Source organism: Salmo salar, chromosome 02, assembly GCF_965601325.2.
Source record: "Salmo salar chromosome 02, fSalSal1, whole genome shotgun sequence".
NCBI lineage: Eukaryota > Metazoa > Chordata > Actinopteri > Salmoniformes > Salmonidae > Salmo > Salmo salar.
Genome location: NC_138292.1, coordinates 77,368,135 through 77,390,045, shown reverse-complemented (window position 1 = coordinate 77,390,045; position 21,911 = coordinate 77,368,135). Strand labels below are relative to the sequence as shown.

The following is a 21,911-nucleotide window of genomic DNA, read 5'->3' as shown; positions in this document are numbered from 1 at the left end:
GATGGATTATTTTGGACCAAACCAACATTTGTTATTGAAGTAGCAGTCCTGGGAGTGCATTCTGACAAAGACAACAAAGGTAATCAAACTTTTGTAATAGTAAATCTGACTTTGGTCAGGGCTAAACTTGGTCGGTGTCTAAATGGCTAGCCGTGATGGCTGGGCTATCTACTGAGAATATTGCAAAATGTGCTTTCACCGAAAAGCTATTTTAAAATCGGACACCTCGATTGCACAAAGGAGTTCTGTATCTATAATTCTTAAAATAATTGTTATGTTTTTTGTGAACGTTTATCGTGAGTAATTGAGTAAATTGTTAGTAAATTCCCCGGAAGTTTGCGGGGGGGGTATGCTAGTTCTGAACGTCACATGCTAATGTAAAAAGCAGTTTTTTGATATAAATATGAACTTGATTGAACAAAACATGCATGTATTGTATAACATAATGTCCTAGGATTGTCATCTGATGAAGATCATCAAAGGTTAGTGCTGCATTTATAGCTGTCTTCTGGGTTTATGTGACATTATATGCTAGCTTGAAAAATGGGTGTCTGATTATTTCTGGCTGGGTACTCTGCTGACAAGCCTTTTTGAAATCGGACAGTGTGGTTAGATTAACGAGAGTCTTGTCTTTAAAATGCTGTAAAATAGTCATATGTTTGAGAAATTGAAGTAATAGCATTTCTAAGGTATTTGAAAATCGCGCCACGGGATTCAACTGGCTGTTGCGTAGGTGGGATGAATTCGTCCCGCCTAGCCCAGAGAGGTTAATGAATAATCAATGTAATGATCAATATAGGGATCGATTAGTCTGATTAGTTCCGGAAAGTCCAGGAACCACTGGAGAGGGAAAGAAATGTGTGTATGCAATTAGTATAGCTACATAAGCAGATGGTCAAGGGAGTAAAACCTCAGAGAGTTCCTAACCTTGAAGGAAAGGAACAGGCTGAGCCAGAAGGTGATAAACAGTGTGAGAAGTTTGAGGGTTGCAGGTCACCAACGGATTGTGTGTAAATGCACGTGCGTAAGTAAGCAAGAACTATATAATGACTGTTTTGTTATCCTGACGCCAGAACGTTCTCATGAATAAAGCTACAGAAACCTTTTGCAGAAAGCTGAGTCCTTGCCTAATTATTTTAACCCATTGTCTTACAAACCTTGGGCATTAGTCAAGGCAAATTGATTATTGATTATTATCATCAAGATATAGAATTCTTTTAACAACGCCACAGAGTGTTTTTGTGCTGGCAGTCAAGTCTGGAGTGAACCGAGGGCTATATCTGTTCTTAGTTCAAATTTCTTTGAAAGTAGCATGCTTATTTAAGATGGTGAGGGAATTACTTTGAAAGAACAACCAGGCATCCTCTACTTACGGGATGAGGTTAATATCCTTCCAGGATATCCGGGCCAGGTCGATTAGAAAGGCCTGCTCGCAGAAGTGTTTTAGGGAGCATTTGACAGTGATGTGGGGTGGTCGTTTGACCGCAGACCCATAACAGATGCAGGCAATGAGGCAGTGATCGCTGAGAACCTGGATTAAACAGCAGAGGTGTATTTAGAGGGTAAGTTGGTCAGGATGAGGGTGCCCATGTTTACGGATTTGGGGTTGTACCTGGTAGGTTCCTTGATCATTTGTGTGAAACTAAGAGCATTGTATTTGGTACAAATCTAAGAGCAAAACTAATAGCATTGTATTGGTACAAATCATTCCTTAAGTACTAGACCTCAGCTGAATCTGGTAATGAATGGTGTGAGGAGACTAAATTACTTGGCGTTACCTTAGATTGTAAACTGTCATGGTCAAAACATATAGATTCAATGGTTGCAAAGATGGGGAGAGGTCTTGCAGTAATAAAGAGATGCTCTGCTTTTTTTGACACCACACTCCAAAAAGCAAGTTCTGCAGGCTCTAGTTGTCTAAACTCGATTATTGTCCAGTAGTGTGGTCCAGTGCTGCAAGAAAATACCTAGTTAACCTGTTGGGTCTAGGGGGCAGCATTTGCACGTCTGGATAAAAAAAATGTACCCGATTTAATCTGGTTACTAATCCTACCCAGTAACTAGAATATGCATATACTTATTATATATGGATAGAAAACACTCTAAAGTTTCTAAAACTGTTTGAATGGTGTCTGTGAGTATAACAGAACTCATTTGGCAGGCAAAACCCTGAGACATTTTCTGACAGGAAGTGGATTCCTGATGTGTTGTATTGACTTTAAACCTATCCCATTGAAAAACACAGGGGCTTAGGAATATTTTGGCACTTCCTATTGCTTCCACTAGATGTCACCAGCCTTTACAAAGTGTTTTGAGTCTTCTGGAGGGAGATCTGACCGAACAAGAGCCATGGAACGATGATGTCCCATTAGACACCTGGCGCGCGAGTTCATGTTGGGTACCCTCGTTCCAATACGTTATAAAAGAGTATGCATTCGTCCACCTTGAATATTATTCATGTTCTGGTTAAAAAAGGCCCTAATGATTTATGCTATACAACGTTTGACATGTTTGAACGAACGGAAATATATTTTTTCCCCTCGTTCATGACGAGAAGTCCGGCTGGCTTACATCATGTGCTAACGAGACGGAGATTTTTGGACATAAATGATGAGCTTTTTTGAACAAAACTACATTCGTTATGGACCTGTGATACCTGGAAGTGACATCTGATGAAGAGAATCAAAGGTAATGGATTATTTACATAGTATTTTCGATTTTAGATCTCCCCAACATGACGTCTAGTCTGTATCGCAACGCGTATTTTTCTGGGCGCAGTGCTCAGATTATTGCAAAGTGTGATTTCCCAGTAAGGTTATTTTTAAATCTGGCAAGTTGATTGCGTTCAAGAGATGTAAATCTATAATTCTTTAAATGACAATATAATATTTTACCAATGTTTTCTAATTTTAATTATTTAATTTGTGACGCTGACTTGACTGCCGGTTATTGGAGGGAAACGATTTCCTCAACATCAATGCCATAGTAAAACGCTGTTTTTGGATATAAATATGAACTTGATAGAACTAAAAATGCATGCATTGTCTAACATAATGTCCTAGGAGTGTCATCTGATGGAGATTGTAAAAGGTTAGTGCATCATTTTAGCTGGTTTTATGGTTTTGGTGACCCTGTCTTTGACTTGACAAAACATTACACACAACTCTTGTAAATGTACTGTCCTAACATACTCTAAATTTATGCTTTCGCCGTAAAACCTTTTTGAAATCGTAAAACGTGGTTAGATTAAGGAGATGTTTATCTTTCAAATGGTGTAAAATAGTTGTATTTTTGAAAAATTTGAATTTTGACATTTATTTGGATTCAAATTTGCCGCTCTTGAAATGCACCTGCTGTTGATGGAGTGCACCACGGGTGGCACGCTAGCGTCCCACCTAGCCCCAAGAGGTTAAGCTGCAGCTGGCCCAGAACAGAGTGGCACATTTTGCTCTTAATTGTAATCAGAGGGCTGATATAAATACTATTCATGCCAGTCTCTCTTGGCCAAGAGTTGAGGAGAGACTGACTGCATCACTTCTTTTTATAAGAAACAATGTGTTGAAAATCCCAAATTGTTTGCATAGTCAACTTATACACAGCTCTGACACACACACTTATCCCACCAGACATGCCACCAGAGGTCTTTCCATAGTCCCCAAATCCCGAACAAATTCAAGAAAACGTACAGTATTATATAGAGCCCTTATTGCATGGAACTTCCTTCAATCTCATATTGCTCAAATAAACAGCAAACCTGGTATCAAAAAACAGATAAAGAAACACCTCGCGGCACAACTCCACTATTTGACCTAGATAGTTTGTGTGTATGCATTGAGATGTAGGCTGTGTGCACCTTTTTAAAAATGTATGTAGTTCTGTCCTTGAGCTGTCTAATGATGTTCTGTATTATGTCATTCCGTATTATGAATCATGTTTTATGTGGACCCCAGGAAGAGTAGCTGCTGCTTTTGCAACAGCTAATGGGGATCCTAATAAAATACCAAATACATCAATACAGTATTACTTACATTGCCTTTCTACATTTCTTCACAGCTGGGATCAGTCTCAAACGCCCCTCCTCAGATGTGTTGTATCTCCGCAGGTCTAACTCATCCAGCACGCCCTTTGACATCAGCAGAGCATTGACCAATGCTGAGCAGGCAACAGGTGACAGTTCATTTCCTGTTTGATTTCCTGACTTCAGGAAGTTGTTAATGTCCTCATGTACTGAATCATCTTTCATCTCAGTCAAGCAGACGAGTAGATTGATGTACCTATCAGGTGAGACTTGCTCTACGTTTGGCTCCCTGAGGTATTTCTTCATTTCCTCAACAGTCTCTGAGCTGGTCTCTGTCTGTGGCAGTAGGCCTTGTAACAGTCGCTGGTTGGATTCCATTGAGATGCCAAGAAGAAAGCGGAGGAACAGGTCCATGTGTGCACGCTCCAAGGCTTTATCCACTATCATCTTCAGCAGCTCATGCAATGACAGCTCTGAAGACACATCCCCAATGAAAGAATCCAGGGCCTTGATGTTCTTGCTCACACAGCAGTGGAACACATACAGAGAAGCAAGGAACTCCTGGAAACTCAGGTGAACAAAGCAGTACACCTTCTGATACAACACACACTCTTCTTTCAAGATTTCTGTGCAAAACCCAGAGTACACTGAGGCTTCACTGACATCAATGCCACATTCCTCCAGGTCTTTCTTAGAGAATATGAGATTGCCCTTCACCAGCTGTTTAAATGCAAGTTGTGCCAGTTTGAGAATGGTTTCTTTGTTTTGTTCTATGATTATGTCCAGATCCGTCTCATTTTTCCCATCATACTTCTTGCTTTTCAGGTTTGTCTGAATGAGCAGGAAGTGATTGTACATCTCAGTCAGAGTTGTGATCTCTCCACTCTCATCATCACTCAACATTTGCTCAAGAACCCTGGCAGTAATCCAACAGAAGACTGGTATGTGGCACATGATGTGGAGGCTCCTTGATGTATTAATGTGTGAGATGATTCTGCTGGCCAGCTTCTCATCCTCAACATTCTTCTCAAAGTATTCTTCTTTCTGTTTGTCATTGAACCCTCGTACTTCTGTCACCTTGTTGATGTACTCATGGGGAACCTGATTGGCTGCTGCTGGTCTGGAGGTTATCCAGAGGAGAGCGTCGGGGAGTAGATTCCCCTCAATGAGGTTTGTCATCAACCTGTCAACTGATGATGTCTCAGTTAGATCACTCAACTTCTTGTTTTGATGAAACCCTAATGGTAGTCTGCTTTCATCCAGACCGTCAAAAATGAACATGACTTCATAGTCATCGTATTTCTGTGCATCTTCTATCTCTCTAAGTTCAGGATGGAAGTCATTCAAAAGTCTATGAAGACTGTACTGATCGTCTTTAATCAGATTCAGCTCTCTGAAAGGGAGCACAAAGATGAAATCAACATCCTGATTGGCTTTTCCTTCTGCCCAGTCGAGGATGAATTTCTGGACTGAAACTGTTTTTCCAATGCCAGTGATGCCCTTCGTCATTACAGTTCTGATCTCTTTCTTCTGTCCAGGTAAGGGTTTGAAGATGTCGTTGCAGTTGATTGGAGTGTCCATGAATGTTTTTCTCTTGGATGTACATTCAATCTGTCGAATCTCATGTTCTTTATTAACCCCTTCACTCTTTCCTTGTGTGATGTAGAGCTGTGTGTAGATGCTGTTGAGGGGAGTTTGTTCCACTGCAGTGCCTTTAGACAGAAATCTAAACTTGTTTTTCAGACTGGCTTTATATTCCTCTTTAACTCTCTGTATGACATCCACTGCAAAAAAAAAAGACCAAACAAATAATGAACACCACATTTTAAAGGAGAATTCTAAACTCATTTAGTAAAAAAAAAAAAAAAGAATAACGTTTTTATGACAGGATACAACCGGAGTTTAGGTAGAATAATTGCGTAGGGCTCATGCAGGGATTGAATTGGCATTCTTGCCACAGGGGGAAATATATGGTTCCGTAGACAAGAGTGTTACCTGCTCGACCAGATTCGAGGCCTAAAAACCTAATTAAGGTTCTCATTACATTTTTTGTTGTGTTTTTGATTTATCAAACAGCACATACATGTCTGATCCTTATCACCAGGTTGCTATGTTCAGTGCTTTATGAATTCTCAATTTCTCTGTACAATGGGGAAGATCTAATACAGTGCTGGGCAACTGGGGTATCACACATGGTAGCCCTCTGTCTCTGTGAGGCCCTCTGTTTAATTTTGAAATCCTGCCCTAGCACTACACAGCTGATTCAAATATCCAACTCATCGGGTAGGGGGGGTTGGATAACACTGGATCACGTAAATCATCTGATGTGTTGTTCTATTCTTCTCAGACATACCTTTGCGCCTAGTCTGTCCATCAAAGTCCACACCTGTAACGTACGAGATACAACTTTTAATTACATATAAATGAGAGAGAGCGAGCAAAAGAGAGAGAGAGAGCAAAAGAGAGAGAGAGCGAGCAAAAGAGAGAGCGAGAGCAAAAGAGCGAGAGCAAAAGAGCAAAGAGCGAGAGCAAAAGAGCGAGAGCAAAAGAGCGAGAGCACAAAAGAGCGAGAGCACAAAAGAGCGAGAGAGCGCAAAAGAGCGAGAGCGCAAAAGAGCGAGCGAGCGCAAAAGAGCGAGAGCGAGCGAGCGCAAAAGAGCGAGAGCGAGCGAGCGCAAAAGAGCGAGAGAGAGCGAGAGAGCGAGCGCAAAAGAGCGAGAGCGAGCGAGCGCAAAAGAGCGAGAGCAAAAGAGCGAGAGCGAGCGAGCGAGCGCGAACGAGCGAGCGAGCGCAAAAGAGCGAGAGCGAGCAAAAGAGCGAGCGAGAGCAAAAGAGCGAGCGCAAAAGCGCGAGAGCGAGCAAGCGAGCGAGAGCAAAAGAGCGAGAGCGAGCGAGAGCAAAAGAGCGAGAGAGCGAGAGAGCGAGCGCAAAAGAGCGAGAGCGAGCGAGCGCAAAAGAGCGAGAGCAAAAGAGCGAGAGCAAAAGAGCGAGAGCAAAAGAGCGAGAGCGAGCGAGCGAGAGCGAGCGAGAGCAAAAGAGCGAGCGCAAGAGCGCGAGAGCAAAAGAGCGAGCGCAAGAGCGCGAGAGCAAAAGAGCGAGCGCAAAAGCGCGAGAGCAAAAGAGCGAGCGCAAAAGCGCGAGAGCGAGCAAGCGAGCGAGAGCAAAAGAGCGAGAGCGAGCGAGCGAGAGCAAAAGAGCGCGAGCGAGCGAGAGCAAAAGAGCGAGAGCGAGCGAGCGAGAGCAAAAGAGCGAGAGCGAGAGCAAAAGAGCCAGAGCGAGCGAGCGCAAAAGAGCGAGAGCGAGCGAGCGCAAAAGAGCGAGAGCGAGCGAGCGCAAAAGAGCGAGAGCGAGCGAGCGCAAAAGAGCGAGAGCGAGCAAAAGAGCGAGAGAGAGCAAAAGAGCGAGCGCAAAAGCGCGAGAGCGAGCAAGCGTGCGAGAGCAAAAGAGCGAGAGCGAGCGTGCGAGAGCAAAAGAGCGAGAGCGCGAGAGCAAAAGAGCGAGAGCGCGAGAGCAAAAGAGCGAGAGCGAGCGAGCGAGAGCAAAAGAGCGAGAGCGAGCGAGCGAGAGCAAAAGAGCGAGAGCGAGCGAGCGAGAGCAAAAGAGCGAGAGCGAGCGAGCGAGAGCAAAAGAGCGAGAGCGAGCGAGTGAGAGCGAGCGAGAGCAAAAGAGCGAGAGCAAAAGAGCGAGAGCAAAAGAGCGAGAGCAAAAGAGCGAGAGCAAAAGAGCGAGAGCGCGAGAGCAAAAGAGCGAGAGCAAAAGAGCGAGAGCGAGCGAGAGCAAAAGAGCGAGCGAAAGCAAAAGAGCGAGAGCGAGCGAGAGCAAAAGAGCGAGCGAAAGCAAAAGAGCGAGAGCGAGCGAGAGCAAAAGAGCGAGAGCAAGCGAGAGAGAGCGAGAGCAAAAGAGCGAGCGAAAGCAAAAGAGCGAGAGCGAGCGAGCGCAAAAGAGCGAGAGCAAAAGAGCGAGAGCGAGCGAGAGCAAAAGAGCGAGAGCAAAAGAGCGAGAGCAAAAGAGCGAGAGCGAGCGAGCGAGCGTGAGCAAAAGAGCGAGAGCGAGCGAGAGCAAAAGAGCGAGCGCAAAAGCGCGAGAGCAAAAGAGCGAGCGCAAAAGCGCGAGAGCAAAAGAGCGAGCGCAAAAGCGCGAGAGCAAAAGAGCGAGCGCAAAAGCGCGAGAGCGAGCAAGCGAGCGAGAGCAAAAGAGCGAGAGCGAGCGAGCGAGAGCAAAAGAGCGCGAGCGAGCGAGAGCAAAAGAGCGAGAGCGAGCGAGCGAGAGCAAAAGAGCGAGAGCGAGAGCAAAAGAGCGAGAGCGAGCGAGCGCAAAAGAGCGAGAGCGAGCGAGCGCAAAAGAGCGAGAGCGAGCGAGCGCAAAAGAGCGAGAGCGAGCAAAAGAGCGAGAGAGAGCAAAAGAGCGAGCGCAAAAGCGCGAGAGCGAGCAAGCGTGCGAGAGCAAAAGAGCGAGAGCGAGCGTGCGAGAGCAAAAGAGCGAGAGCGAGCGAGCGAGAGCAAAAGAGCGAGAGCGAGCGAGCGAGAGCAAAAGAGCGAGAGCGAGCGAGCGAGAGCAAAAGAGCGAGAGCGAGCGAGCGCAAAAGAGCGAGAGCGAGCGAGCGAGAGCAAAAGAGCGAGAGCGAGCGAGCGAGAGCAAAAGAGCGAGAGCGAGCGAGCGAGAGCAAAAGAGCGAGAGCGAGCGAGCGAGAGCAAAAGAGCGAGAGCAAAAGAGCGAGAGCAAAAGAGCGAGAGCGCGAGAGCAAAAGAGCGAGAGCAAAAGAGCGAGAGCGAGCGAGAGCAAAAGAGCGAGCGAAAGCAAAAGAGCGAGAGCGAGCGAGAGCAAAAGAGCGAGCGAAAGCAAAAGAGCGAGAGCAAGCGAGAGAGAGCGAGAGCAAAAGAGCGAGAGCGAGCGAGAGCAAAAGCGAGAGCGAGCTCGCGCGCAAAAGAGAGAGCTCGCGCGCAAAAGAGAGAGAGCGCGCGCGCAAAAGAGAGAGAGCGCGCGCGCAAAAGAGAGAGAGCGCGCGCGCAAGAGAGAGAGCGCGCGTGCGCAGAAGAGAGAGAGAGCGCGTGCGCAAAAGAGAGAGAGAGCGCGCGCGCGCGCAAAAGAGAGAGAGCGAGAGAGCGAGCAAGAGAGAGCGCGCAAAAGAGAGAGAGAGAGCGCAAAAGAGAGAGAGAGAGCGCAAAAGAGAGAGAGAGAGAGCGCAAGGGAGAGAGCGAGCAAGAGAGAGCGAGAGCGAGCAAGAGAGAGCGAGAGCGAGCAAGAGAGAGCGAGAGCGAGAGCGAGCAAGAGAGAGCGAGAGCGAGAGCGAGCAAGAGAGAGCGAGAGCGAGAGCGAGCAAGAGAGAGCGAGAGCGAGCGAGCAAGAGAGGGCGAGCGAGCGCAAGAGAGCGCGAGCGCAAGAGAGCGCGAGCGCAAGAGAGCGCGAGCGCAAGAGAGCGCGAGCGCAAGAGAGCGAGCGCAAGAGAGCGCGCAAAAGAGAGCGAGCGCAAGAGAGCGCGCAAAAGAGAGCGAGCGCAAGAGAGCGAGCGCAAGAGAGCACGCAAAAGAGAGCGCGCAAAAGAGAGCGAGCGAAAGAGCGCGCAAAAGAGAGCGCGCAAAAGAGAGCGCGCAAAAGAGCGCGCAAAAGAGCGCGCGCAAAAGAGAGAGCGCGCGCAAAAGAGAGAGCGCGCGCAAAAGAGAGAGCGCGCGCAAAAGAGAGAGCGCGCGCAAAAGAGAGAGCGCGCGCAAAAGAGAGAGCGCGCGCAAAAGAGAGAGAGCGCGCGCAAAAGAGAGAGAGCGCGCGCAAAAGAGAGAGAGAGCGCGCAAAAGAGAGAGAGAGCGCGCAAAAGAGAGAGAGCACGAGAGAGAGAGAGAGCACGAGAGAGAGAGAGAGCACGAGAGAGAGAGAGCACGAGAGAGAGAGCGCAAAAGAGAGAGAGAGAGCGCAAAAGAGAGAGAGAGAGCGCAAAAGAGAGAGAGAGAGCGCAAAAGAGAGAGAGAGAGCGCAAAAGAGAGAGAGAGCGCAAAAGAGAGAGATCGAGAGCGCGCAAAAGAGAGAGAGCGCAAAAGAGAGCGCGCAAAAGAGAGAGAGAGAGCGCAAAAGAGAGCGCGCAAAAGAGAGAGAGAGAGCGCAAAAGAGAGCGCGCAAAAGAGAGAGAGAGAGCGCAAAAGAGAGCGCGCAAAAGAGCGAGCGAGCAAGAGAGAGCGAAAGCGAGCAAGAGAGAGCGAGAGCGAGAGAGCGAGCAAGAGAGAGCGAGCAAGAGAGAGCGAGCAAGAGAGAGCGAGCAAGAGAGAGCGAGAGCGAGCAAGAGAGAGCGAGAGCGAGCGAGCAAGAGAGAGCGAGAGCGAGCGAGCAAGAGAGAGCGAGAGCGATTGCGAGCAAGAGAGAGCGAGAGCGATTGCGAGCAAGAGAGAGCGAGCGCAAGAGAGCGCGCAAGAGAGAGCGAGCGCAAGAGAGCGCGCAAAAGAGAGCGCGCAAAAGAGAGCGAGCGCAAGAGAGCGCGCAAAAGAGAGCGAGCGCAAGAGAGCGCGCAAAAGAGAGCGAGCGCAAGAGAGCGCAAAAGAGAACGAGCAAAAGAGCGCGCAAAAGAGAGCGAGCGAAAGAGCGCGCAAAAGAGAGCGAGCGAAAGAGCGCGCAAAAGAGAGCATGCAAAAGAGAGAGCGCGCGAGAGCGCGCAAAAGAGAGAGCGCGCAAAAGAGAGCGCAAAAGAGAGAGCGCGCAAAAGAGCGCGCAAAAGAGAGAGCGCAAAAGAGAGAGCGCAAAAGAGAGAGCGCAAGAGAGCGCGCAAAAGAGAGAGCGCAAGAGAGCGCGCAAAAGAGAGAGCGCAAGAGAGCGCGCAAAAGAGAGAGCGCAAGAGAGCGCGCAAAAGAGAGAGCGCAAGAGAGCGCGCAAAAGAGAGAGCGCAAGAGAGCGCGCAAAAGAGAGAGCGCAAGAGAGCGCGCAAAAGAGAGAGAGCGCAAGAGAGCACGCAAGAGAGAGAGAAAGAGAACAAAAGAGAGAGAGAGCGCAAAAGAGAGAGAGAGCGCAAGAGAGAGGGAGAGAGAGCAAGAGAGAGGGAGAGAGAGAGCAAGAGAGAGGGAGAGAGAGAGCAAGAGAGAGAGCGCAAAAAAGAGAGAGCGCAAAAAAGAGAGCGCGCGCAAAAGAGAGCGCGCGCAAAAGAGAGAGAGCGCGCGCAAAAGAGAGAGAGCGCGCGCAAAAGAGAGAGAGCGCGCGCAAAAGAGAGAGAGCGCGCGCAAAAGAGAGAGAGCGCGCGCAAAAGAGAGAGAGCGCGCAAAAGAGAGAGAGAGCGCGCAAAAGAGAGAGAGAGCGCGCAAAAGAGAGAGAGAGCGCGCAAAAGAGAGAGAGCGAGAGAGAGAGAGCACGAGAGAGAGAGAGAGCACGAGAGAGCACGAGAGAGAGAGAGCGCAAAAGAGAGAGAGAGAGAGCGCAAAAGAGAGAGAGAGCGCAAAAGAGAGAGATCGAGAGCGAGACAGCGCGCAAAAGAGAGAGAGCGCAAAAGAGAGCGCGCAAAAGAGAGAGAGAGAGCGCAAAAGAGAGCGCGCAAGAGAGAGAGAGCGCAAAAGAGAGGGCGAGAGCGCGCAAAAGAGCGAGCGAGCAATAGAGAGCGAGAGCGCGCAAAAGAGCGAGAGCGAGCAAGAGAGAGCGAGAGCGAGCAAGAGAGAGCGAGAGCGAGCAAGAGAGAGCGAGAGAGAGCGAGAGCGAGCGAGCAAGAGAGAGCGAGAGCGAGAGCGAGCAAGAGAGAGCGAGAGCGAGCGAGCAAGAGAGAGCGAGAGCGAGCGAGCAAGAGAGCGAGAGCGAGCGAGCGCAAGAGAGCGCGCAAAAGAGAGCGAGCGCAAGAGAGCGCGCAAAAGAGAACGAGCGCAAGAGAGCGCGCAAAAGAGAGCGAGCGCAAGAGAGCGCGCAAAAGAGAGCGAGCGCAAGAGAGCGCGCAAAAGAGAGCGAGCGCAAGAGAGCGCGCAAAAGAGAGCGAGCGCAAGAGAGCGCGCAAAAGAGAGCGAGCGCGCAAAAGAGAGCGCGCGCAAGAGAGCGAGCGCAAGAGAGCGCGCAAAAGAGAGCGAGCGCGCAAAAGAGAGCGAGCGCGCAAAAGAGAGCGAGCGCAAGAGAGCGCGCAAAAGAGAGCGAGCGCAAGAGAGCGAGCGCAAGAGAGCGAGCGCAAGAGAGCGAGCGCAAGAGAGCGAGCGCAAGAGAGCGAGCGCAAGAGAGCACGCGAAAGAGAGCACGCAAAAGAGAGCGAGCGAAAGAGAGCGAGCGAAAGAGCGCGCAAAAGAGAGCGAGCGAAAGAGCGCGCAAAAGAGAGCGAGCGAAAGAGCGCGCAAAAGAGAGCGAGCGAAAGAGCGCGCAAAAGAGAGCGAGCGAGAGAGCGCGCAAATGAGAGAGCGCGCAAAAGAGAGAGAGCGCAAAAGAGAGAGAGCGCAAAAGAGAGAGAGCGCAAAAGAGAGAGAGCGCAAAAGAGAGAGCGCGCAAAAGAGAGAGAGCGCAAAAGAGAGAGAGCGCAAAAGAGAGAGAGCGCAAAAGAGAGAGAGCGCAAAAGAGAGAGAGCGCAAGAGAGCGCAAAAGAGAGAGCGCAAGAGAGCGCGCAAAAGAGAGAGCGCAAAAGAGAGAGCGCAAAAGAGAGAGCGAGAGAGAGCGCAAAGAGAGAGCGAGAGAGCGCAAAGAGAGAGCGCAAAAGAGAGAGCGAGAGAGAGCGCAAAAAAGAGAGAGAGAGAGCGCAAAAAAGAGAGAGAGAGAGCGCAAAAGAGAGAGCGCAAAAGAGAGAGCGCAAAAGAGAGAGCGCAAGAGAGAGAGAGCGCAAAAGAGAGAGCGCAAAAGAGAGAGAGCGCAAAAGAGAGAGCGCAAAAGAGAGCGCGAGAGCGCAAAAGAGAGCGCGAGAGCGCAAAAGAGAGAGAGAGAGCGCAAAAGAGAGAGAGAGCGCAAAAGAGAGAGAGAGAGCGCAAAAGACAGAGAGAGAGCGCAAAAGACAGAGAGAGCGCGCAAAAGACAGAGAGAGAGCGCAAAAGACAGAGAGAGAGCGCAAAAGACAGAGAGAGAGAGAGAGCGCAAAAGACAGAGAGAGAGAGAGAGCGCAAAAGACAGAGAGAGAGAGAGAGCGCAAAAGACAGAGAGAGAGAGAGAGCGCGCAAAAGACAGAGAGAGCGCGCAAAGAGAGAGAGAGAGCGCGCAAAGAGAGAGAGAGCGCGCAAAGAGAGAGAGAGCGCGCAAAGAGAGAGAGAGAGCGCGCAAAGAGAGAGAGAGAGCGCGCAAAGAGAGAGAGAGCGCGCAAAGAGAGAGAGAGAGAGCGCAAAGAGAGAGAGAGAGAGCGCAAAGAGAGAGAGAGAGAGCGCAAAGAGCGAGAGAGAGAGCGCAAAGAGCGAGAGAGAGAGCGCAAAGAGAGAGAGCGCAAAAGAGAGAGAGAGCGCAAAAGAGAGAGAGAGAGCGCAAAAGAGAGAGAGAGAGCGCAAAAGAGAGAGAGAGAGCGCAAAAGAGAGAGAGAGAGCGCAAAAGAGAGCGCGCAAAAGAGAGCGCGAGAGCGCAAAAGAGAGCGCGAGAGCGCAAAAGAGAGCGCGAGAGCGCAAAAGAGAGCGCGAGAGCGCAAAAGAGAGCGCGAGAGCGCAAAAGAGAGCGCGAGAGCGCAAAAGAGAGCGCGAGAGCGCAAAAGAGAGCGCGAGAGCGCAAAAGAGAGCGCGAGAGCGCAAGAGAGCGCGCAAAAGAGAGAGCGCGCAAAAGAGAGAGAGAGCGCGCAAAAGAGAGAGAGAGCGCGCAAAAGAGAGAGAGAGCGCGCAAAAGAGAGAGAGAGCGCGCAAAAGAGAGAGAGAGCGAGAGAGAGCGAGAGAGAGAGCGAGAGAGCGAGCGAGAGAGCGAGCGAGAGAGAGAGCGAGAGAGAGAGAGAGAGAGCGAGAGAGAGAGCGAGAGAGAGAGCGAGAGAGAGAGAGCGTGAGCGAGAGAGAGAGAGAGAGAGAGAGAGAGACCTACCTATATCCTGGACCAAATAAGTATACTGCTCTTGGAGGATCCTGTAGAAGGCTGATTTGACTTTTACTCCCCCTGAGTCTAAGGCCTTGTACAGCACCCTCATCTGGCTCTGGTTGGTCAAGGCAGCAGAGATGTTAGAGTACTCCTCAACATGGATCATACACCTCTGGAGCAGGACATCTGCTATGTACATCACCATGGTAACTCTCTGAATAAGCTCAGCCCTGTACTTGTCCACAAACTCAGCATCTGGAGTTGAAAAATTAAATGGTGTCTTACATACAAAACCAACGTAAGCACTGATACACTGCACATGTTATAGAGAAGAGAACATCTTTTAAAATGGCAAAAACAAAACAAATAAAATACTGGTAAACATTACTGTACAAGGAGATCATATCCAGAGTTACACCTCAGCTTAGACACACAGGTTTACCTCTTTCCTCTCCTCTCTTCTTTTCACTCACATCAAGGGAGTGGGATAGTCTGAAAAATGACAAACATGTTTTGTGTTTGTGAGGCAGACTAAAAATGTAGTTTTGGTACATAGTGTTCAATTTGTGGATGTTTTTGGACTCGTGTGCTGGTAAAGACCCCTGGGATATCACACAGATAGATATTTTTTTACAATAGTCATGTTTACAATAATGGTATGTAATTAATATATCTATTCTTACCGAGAGGGGGCTGGCAGAGAGTAGGTCTGAAGAGATGAGGGTTGGGTAGCGGGGAGTGAAAAGGAGGGCTGGAGAGAGGGAGGGTCTGGGAGAGGAGCTGCTCTGTGTTCTCCTAGTGCCTCCTGAACATGATCACCACCTACCAAGGGGACAGAGAGCATTAGGATACAAAATGGTTGAAGGAGAAGGATTTAAATGTTTCTGGAGCACACCCTGAGTTAGGACTGCAACACATGAAGTACTGCTGATGATCCAAATAATGTAGTGCCTCGGTCTCTAGATGGGTGAGGGTCAATCAGTGTTCTAATAATGTAATGCCTCTGTCTCTAGATGGGTCAGGGTCAATCAGTGTTCTAATAATGTAATGCCTCTGTCTCTAGATGGGTGAGGGTCAATCAGTGTTCTAATAATGTAATGCCTCTGTCTCTAGATGGGTGAGGGTCAATCAGTGTTCTAATAATGTAATGCCTCTGTCTCTAGATGGGTCAGGGTCAATCAGAGTTCTGTCTTACTTGTGAAGGGGTTACTGGGTTCCTGTTTTGTTTCCATAGGCTCAGCATCTTTATCTGTGGATGGGTCCAGTATGGGATGGGTTTCACACATCTGCAACAACAATAAATATTCTAATACTGTGGAAGATAAAACGTCTATGTGCATATAAAAGGTCAATTCTGAAAATATGTTTATTGGATCGTCTTTGCACAACTCACACTTGAAGAGGTCCGTTTCCTTTTAGGTTCACTTTCACATTCATTCTCATTTTCTTCACACTTTTGACGGGCTTTCTGCTTATGACGAGCTGAGGCAAAGTGTCTGGTCAAACTTGACTTCCTACGGTAATCAAGAGGCTTTTTGTTGTCACATGCTCTGCAAAACAACTGGCCTTCTTTCTCAAATGCATCAGGAAACTCTTTCACTCTGCCTTTGACCGTTATGCAACGTTTGCTTGGTGAGGACATTTCAAGTCAAATGTGAAGTCAGTCAGATTCAACAATTGACTGGCTGATTGGTCCTGCAGACATCTGAGAGCATTAGTTGCAACACGCTTGTTTACTTACGCCAGTTCACTACAGAATTTGAAGACAAGCAGTCTGGCCAAATAGACCTATTCTGTAGCCAACGAGTTACAGATTCAGGCAGAATCAACCTATTCTGTAGCCACTGAGTTAAATAATTGTCAACGTGTGAAAGGAGGGATAATCTGTTTCCCATAGAGTCAGTGTCATCTGTAGCTTTGGATCGATACTCCTCTCTGGTTACGCTCACCCTCCCTGTAGTCAAAGAGAGAAGTGAGAAAACAGGTTTGATTGCACTTAAAGTTTCTACTGTACTAGCATGGAGAAATCCTGTCTGTTTGTGGCCAACATTCCATTCCTAGCCAATCCTTGTCATGCCAAACATAAAGGTCAGACTGTATGCATTGACCCCCCCTCCCTCTTTTACGCTGCTGCTACTACTCTCTGTTTATTATCTATGCATAGTCACTTTAACTCTACCCACATGTACATATTACCTCGACTAACCTGTACCCCTGCACATTAACTCTGTACCAGTACCCCTTGTATATAGCCTCGCTACTGTTATTTTACTGCTGCTCTTTATAATAATTTGTTACTTTTATTTTGTACTTAACACTTATTTTTCTTAAAACTGCACTGTTGGTTACGGGCTTGTAAGTAAGCATTTCACTGTAAGGTCTACACCTGTTGTATTCGGCGCATGTGACAAACGCAATTTGACTTGATGGTATGACAAGCAGTGGAAAGTTAGCATGAACAGACCGGATTTCTCTAGGCTAGTCTCCAGATTAAGTTCCAGAAGGTATAGACTGAACATGTTGAATATATTCTGATATAACTAACAACTATGATATCTCCATAATAAGGTTGTTGCCGTGACCACATCACCACCACATCACTGCTGGAGTCATCCTGGTGATTTGCTTGACAATAAATTATTTACACAAATGTTATAACTGTCACAGCCCTACTCCATCATAACACCACAAGAGTATATTATAAGGAATTAAAATATTGTCATTGAAAATTGTTGCCAAAATGGGTCTCTTTTTGTGTCACAAACATACACATTTAGGACCTGTCAATCAAAGCCTTAGGGGCGTATCCAACAAAATGACAACAAATCATCAACTTCCTTTCTTACATAATCATGACACCTGAATCAACATTATTATCATCATCACCTTCAATCTTTTGTTGAATTTAGTTATATGCCATAGCCTAGCATAAAAGAAAAGGCCAAAAACTTGAGTTGAGAGAGTCTCATCTTTCCATAGAGGGGGGTATAATAGTTTGTAGGCCGTTCGGACGCTACTAACGATTTTGTGAGAATACATAGGCGGATGCGGTATATTCAGACGCATTCAATGCTAAAAACATATCTCTATCTTAAATTGAGGGAGTATGGTTTTATTATTATTATGCTAATTAGATTTCCGCGTGATGTTTTGGGAAACGCATGTTAAAATACATCTTAAAACACTAAGTATGACTAAATTCCATCGCTATCGGGAAAGAGGACCCAGGTTGTTTTTCTTTTTTACAAGATCAGCTTTAAAATAATATTTATGTTTCTTTTCATGAGATACAATCAGTTATTTACGTAATTTCTTGTTTAGTTATTTTTTGTTGTTTCTTTTTAAAATAATTAGCATCAGCAGCCGAGTCGTATGCATTAGTTCACACCAAACCGTTTGGCAACATAGCATAAACGGTTCACTCCGAATGGTGTACAACAACTTGAAGTAAACAGTTTCCGTTGCAAAACATTTTATGGTTGGCACAAATGAATTCGTCTCGGGTTTGAGGAAGTTCAGTTGCTTGGCTTTCCACATTTCACCTATTTTTCACACAAAAACACATTTGGCATCGTGAAAAGCGTTAGGCTAAATCAGTGGATTCGAGGATGAAATGTCTTTGTTGCTTACTTGCTTGTTTTAAGCCTAGTTTTGAGAAGACACGTCTAGGCCTGTATAGCCGAATATAGAAGGCGCGCTCTCCCTACGGGCATACAGATGTGAATGCGGAAGGAACTCATTTTGGATGAGACTATTGAAAAACTTTCCACACAAATCATGATCAACTTTACGGAAACGCATAACAATCATGATCAACTTTACGGATACACATAACAATCATCGCCTTACCTTTTATATCTCGCTCAATAGAAGCCGAGTTGGATCGTCCGGAGGTCCAAATTACATATGGGTTGCTCAACTAATTTTACATACCAGGTTCTCGCGTCTCATCTCCTGCCGCGTTCAAACAACTTGGAGAAATCGATTTGACCGGTCATCCAATTCGGAATTCCAACTCGGGTCTCTTTCGAGAGCCCGACTTTCTGACCTGTAGATCACCGACGTCATGAGTTCCCAGTTGTTTTGAACGCGACTTCGAACACTTGGGTACACACCGTAGCAAAACGTATTGAAACTAAAAAAGTATTGCAATGGAAAATCGTTTTTTATTGGACAAATTCAGGTAGGTCACTCCCCGTTTGGTTCCTAGCGAATACAACACCGAGAGGGCAGATACGCAGTTTCCGGGATGTCACGTACCGTTGTAACAACCTTCTATTCAAACTTCTTTTCGATCAAATAAGCCTCATGTAGCAATTAAGCCGTTAAATTTTTTGACCAAATTCCATACTCTCAATGACCTCTATACAAAAACTAATCGTTTGGTGAGCGAAAAACGCCACCAGCTGGAAAATACCGGAGTTGGGCTTCGCCTTCTCTGATACACCCCAGACACTGACACTGAGCTATAATAAGAACGGCGCAGGACGTTTATCCTGGTCTCTAGCGCCCCCAGGTGGTTTAGCTGGAAATGATAGAGTGATGGGGAAGAGGGTGGAGCCACGAGGCAGTGATGCTGTGAGGAGAGGGATAAGAGAGAAAGAGAGACCAGAAATCCAAATTCCATCTAGCCCTAGAGCAGAGATGGGCAACTTTGATGGGGGTAGGGGCCACCATTTTTTAAAACTCATCATGAGGGGCCTCATGGGTCAACGTACCCCCCAGCCCACCAGCAAAACATTTTAGCGGCCCACCTCATGACAGCAAAGATTTTTTTTTTATGTTATACTTGTTATATTAATATATTTCCTGCAGTCTATCCAAGATGGCATAGCAGTCAGTCTTTTGTTCCTCGTCTTGTCCCTTGTATATATATTTTTGACATATTTTTCGCATATATTTTTGTATATTCTTCTTAACCTCAACTTCAACATACTCTCCTGCAATCCGCCTCACCCAATGTGGTACGGATCTGCTATTTTCTTTACTTTGAACCGGAACCCCCAACAGAAGCTAGCCAGCTAACTAGCTACTAGCTAGTAGTCAGCTAGCCACTGCTAGCGGTCATCAGCTGCCTTTAGCCCGGACAACTCTCGCCAGTCTGCACAGCGCAACTCAAACCAGAGCAAATCTGACTTATTTTTCTCCATATCTCCGGATTCCTACCGCAAGTTCTGAACCTTTTCACCTGGATCATCGCAGCTAGCTAGCTGCTATCTGAGTGGCCACTCCTGGCTAACGTCTCTGTCCCGAAGCAAGAACCAATTAGCCTGAAGCTAGCCTTTGCTAGGCCCATCTCCCGGCAAGCCGAAGAGGTCCATCAGCCAATTGGCCTGGACCCCGCCGACCCATCACGACTGGATTACTTACGTAATTCGCCCAAGGTTTTTTTTTTCAACTGGCTCCTCCGTCGAGACGTCCCCTGAATGCCCATCTGCTAGCCGCGGCCTGCTAGCTGTCTAGAGCATATCGGACTGTTAGCTTAAGAGGCCCATTGGACAAATTCTTGGGCCATTATACCTATTTTGCCAATTGGCTTGGACCCTTTTACCACACGGAGCCCTGCTGATCCACAACGACTGGTCTGTCGATGTAACAGCACGAGGTGGCTAAAGCAGACTTCTTCCGTCGCGACGTCCCTCTAAGGCCCTTCTGCTAGCTTGCTAGCCCCGGCCCGCTAGCTGCCTATCTAAGGCCCGCCGAGCCACTCACTTGACCCCTATGATCACTCGGCTACGCATGCCTCTCCCTAATGTCAATATGCCTTGTCCATTGCTGTTTTGGTTAGTAATTATTGCAGAGCCTCTGGCCCTGCTCAATACGCCTTAGTTAACCCTTTAGTTCCACCTCCCACACATGCAGTGACCTCACCTGGTTTAAATGTTTCTAGAGACAATATCTCTCTCATCATCACTCAATGCATTGGTTTACCTCCACTGTATTCACATCCTACCATACCTTTGTCTGTACATTATGCCTTGAATCTATTCTACCGTGCCCAGAAACCTGCTCCTTTTACTCTCTGTTCCGAATGTACTAGACAACCAGTTCTTACAGCCTTTAGCCATACCCTTACCCTACCCCTCCTCTGTTCCTCCGGTGATGTAGAGGTTAATCCAGGCCCTGCAGTGTCTAGCTCCACTCCATTCCCCAGGCGCTCTAATTTTTTACTTCTGTAACCGTAAAAGCCTTGGTTTTAACATTAGAAGCCTCCTCCCTAAGTTTGTTTTATTCACTGCCTTAGCACACTCTGCCAACCCGGATGTCCTAGCCGTGTCTGAATCCTGGCTTAGGAAGACCAAAAACCCTGACCACCAATTTCCATCCCTAATTATAACATTTTCCAACAAGATAGAACTGCCAAAGGGGGCGGAGTTGCAATCTACTGCAGAGATAGCCTGCAGAGTTCTGTCTTACTATCCAGGTCTGTGCCCAAACAATTTGAGCTTCTACTTTTAAAAATCCACCTTTCCAGAAACAAGTCTCTCACCGTTGCCGCTTGCTATAGACCACCTTCTGCCCCCAGCTGTGCCCTGGACACCATATGTGAATTGATTGCCCCCCATCTATCTTCAGAGCTTGTGCGGTTAGGTGACCTAAACTGGAACATGCTTAACACCCCGGCAATCCTACAAGCTAAGCTTGATGCCCTCAATCTCACACAAATTATCAATGAACCTACCAGGTACAACCCCAAATCCGTAAACACGGGCACCCTCATAGATATCATCCTAACCAACCTGCCCTCCAAATACACCGCTGCTGTCTTCAACCAGGATCTCAGCGATCACTGCCTCATTGCCTGCGTCCGTAATGGGTCTGCGGTCAAACGACCACCCCTCATCACTGTCAAACGCTCCCTAAAACACTTCAGCGAGCAGGCCTTTCTAATCAACCTGGCCCGGGTATCCTGGAAGGATATTGACCTCATTCTGTCAGTAGAGGATGCCTGGTTATTCTTTAAAAGTGCTTTCCTCACATCTTAAATAAGCATGCCCCATTCAAAAAATGTAGAACCAGAAACAGATATAGCCCTTGGCTCACTCCAGACCTGACTGCCCTTGACCAGCACAAAAACATCCTGTGGCGTACTGCATTAGCATCGAATAGCCCCCGCGATATGCAGCTTTTCAGGGAAGTTAGGAACCAATATACACAGGCAGTTAGGAAAGCAAAGGCTAGCTTTTTCAAACAGAAATTTGCATCCTGTAGCACAAACTCCAAAAAGTTCTGGGACATTGTAAAGTCCATGGATAATAAGAGCACCTCTTCCCAGCTGCCCACTGCACTGAGGCTAGGAAACACTGTCACCACCGATAAATCCGCGATAATTGAGAATTTCAATAAGCATTTTTCTACAGCTGGCCATGCTTTCCACCTGGCTACCCTTACCCCGGCCAACAGCACTGCACCCCCCACAGCAACTGGCCCAAGCCTCCCCATTTCTCCTTCACCCAAATCCAGATAGCTGATGTTCTGAAAGAGCTGCAAAATCTGGACCCTACAAATCAGCCGGACTAGACAATCTGGACCCTCTCTTTTTAAAATTATCCGCCGAAATTGTTGCAACCCCTATTACTAGCCTGTTCAACCTCTCTTTCGTATCGTCTGAGATCCCCAAAGATTGGAAAGCTGCCGCGGTCATCCCCCTCTTCAAAGGGGGAGACACTCTAGACCAAACTGCTACAGACCTATATCTATCCTACCCTGCCTTCCTAAGGTCTTCGAAAGCCAAGTTAACAAACAGATCACCGACCATTTCGAATCCCACCGTACCTTCTCTGCTATGCAATCTGGTTTCCGAGCTGGTCATGGGTGCACCTCAGCCATGCTCAAGGTCCTAAACGGTATCATCATCGATAAGAGACAATACTGTGCAGCTGTATTCATCGACCTGGCTAAGGCTTTCGACTCTGTCAATCACCACCTTCTTATCGGCAGACAACAGCCTTGGTTTCTCAAATGACTGCCCTGCCTGGTTCACCAACTA

General features: G+C 47.5%; 3 protein-coding genes across 3 annotated transcripts in view; 2 read left to right on the top strand and 1 right to left on the bottom strand.

Annotated features, from left to right (window-relative positions):
- Positions 1-18,348, bottom strand: part of LOC106591257 (uncharacterized) — a 72,396-nt gene extending 54,048 nt beyond the window's left edge. The window contains exons 1-8 of the mRNA XM_082967225.1: positions 17,771-18,348; positions 15,315-15,875; positions 15,117-15,207; positions 14,605-14,743; positions 14,364-14,413; positions 13,928-14,176; positions 6,372-6,404; positions 4,029-5,802 (exon numbers count right to left, since the gene is read on the bottom strand). Of these exons, the coding sequence (XP_082823351.1) occupies positions 4,029-5,802; positions 6,372-6,404; positions 13,928-14,176; positions 14,364-14,413; positions 14,605-14,743; positions 15,117-15,207; positions 15,315-15,563 (2,585 nt within the window). The 5' untranslated portion in view covers positions 15,564-15,875; positions 17,771-18,348. The remainder of the gene's footprint in view (positions 1-4,028; positions 5,803-6,371; positions 6,405-13,927; positions 14,177-14,363; positions 14,414-14,604; positions 14,744-15,116; positions 15,208-15,314; positions 15,876-17,770) is intronic.
- On the top strand, positions 8,100-9,896 carry LOC145863945 (uncharacterized; the record flags this gene model as incomplete). The annotated part of the gene is made up of 1 exon (XM_082968509.1): positions 8,100-9,896. A coding segment is annotated over one exon (1,797 nt), but the record flags the coding sequence as incomplete, so codon positions are not given.
- Positions 10,625-11,681, top strand: LOC145863944 (uncharacterized; the record flags this gene model as incomplete). The annotated part of the gene is made up of 2 exons (XM_082968507.1): positions 10,625-11,422; positions 11,610-11,681. Coding segments are annotated over exons 1-2 (870 nt in total), but the record flags the coding sequence as incomplete, so codon positions are not given.
- Positions 18,349-21,911: the final 3,563 nt, after the last annotated feature.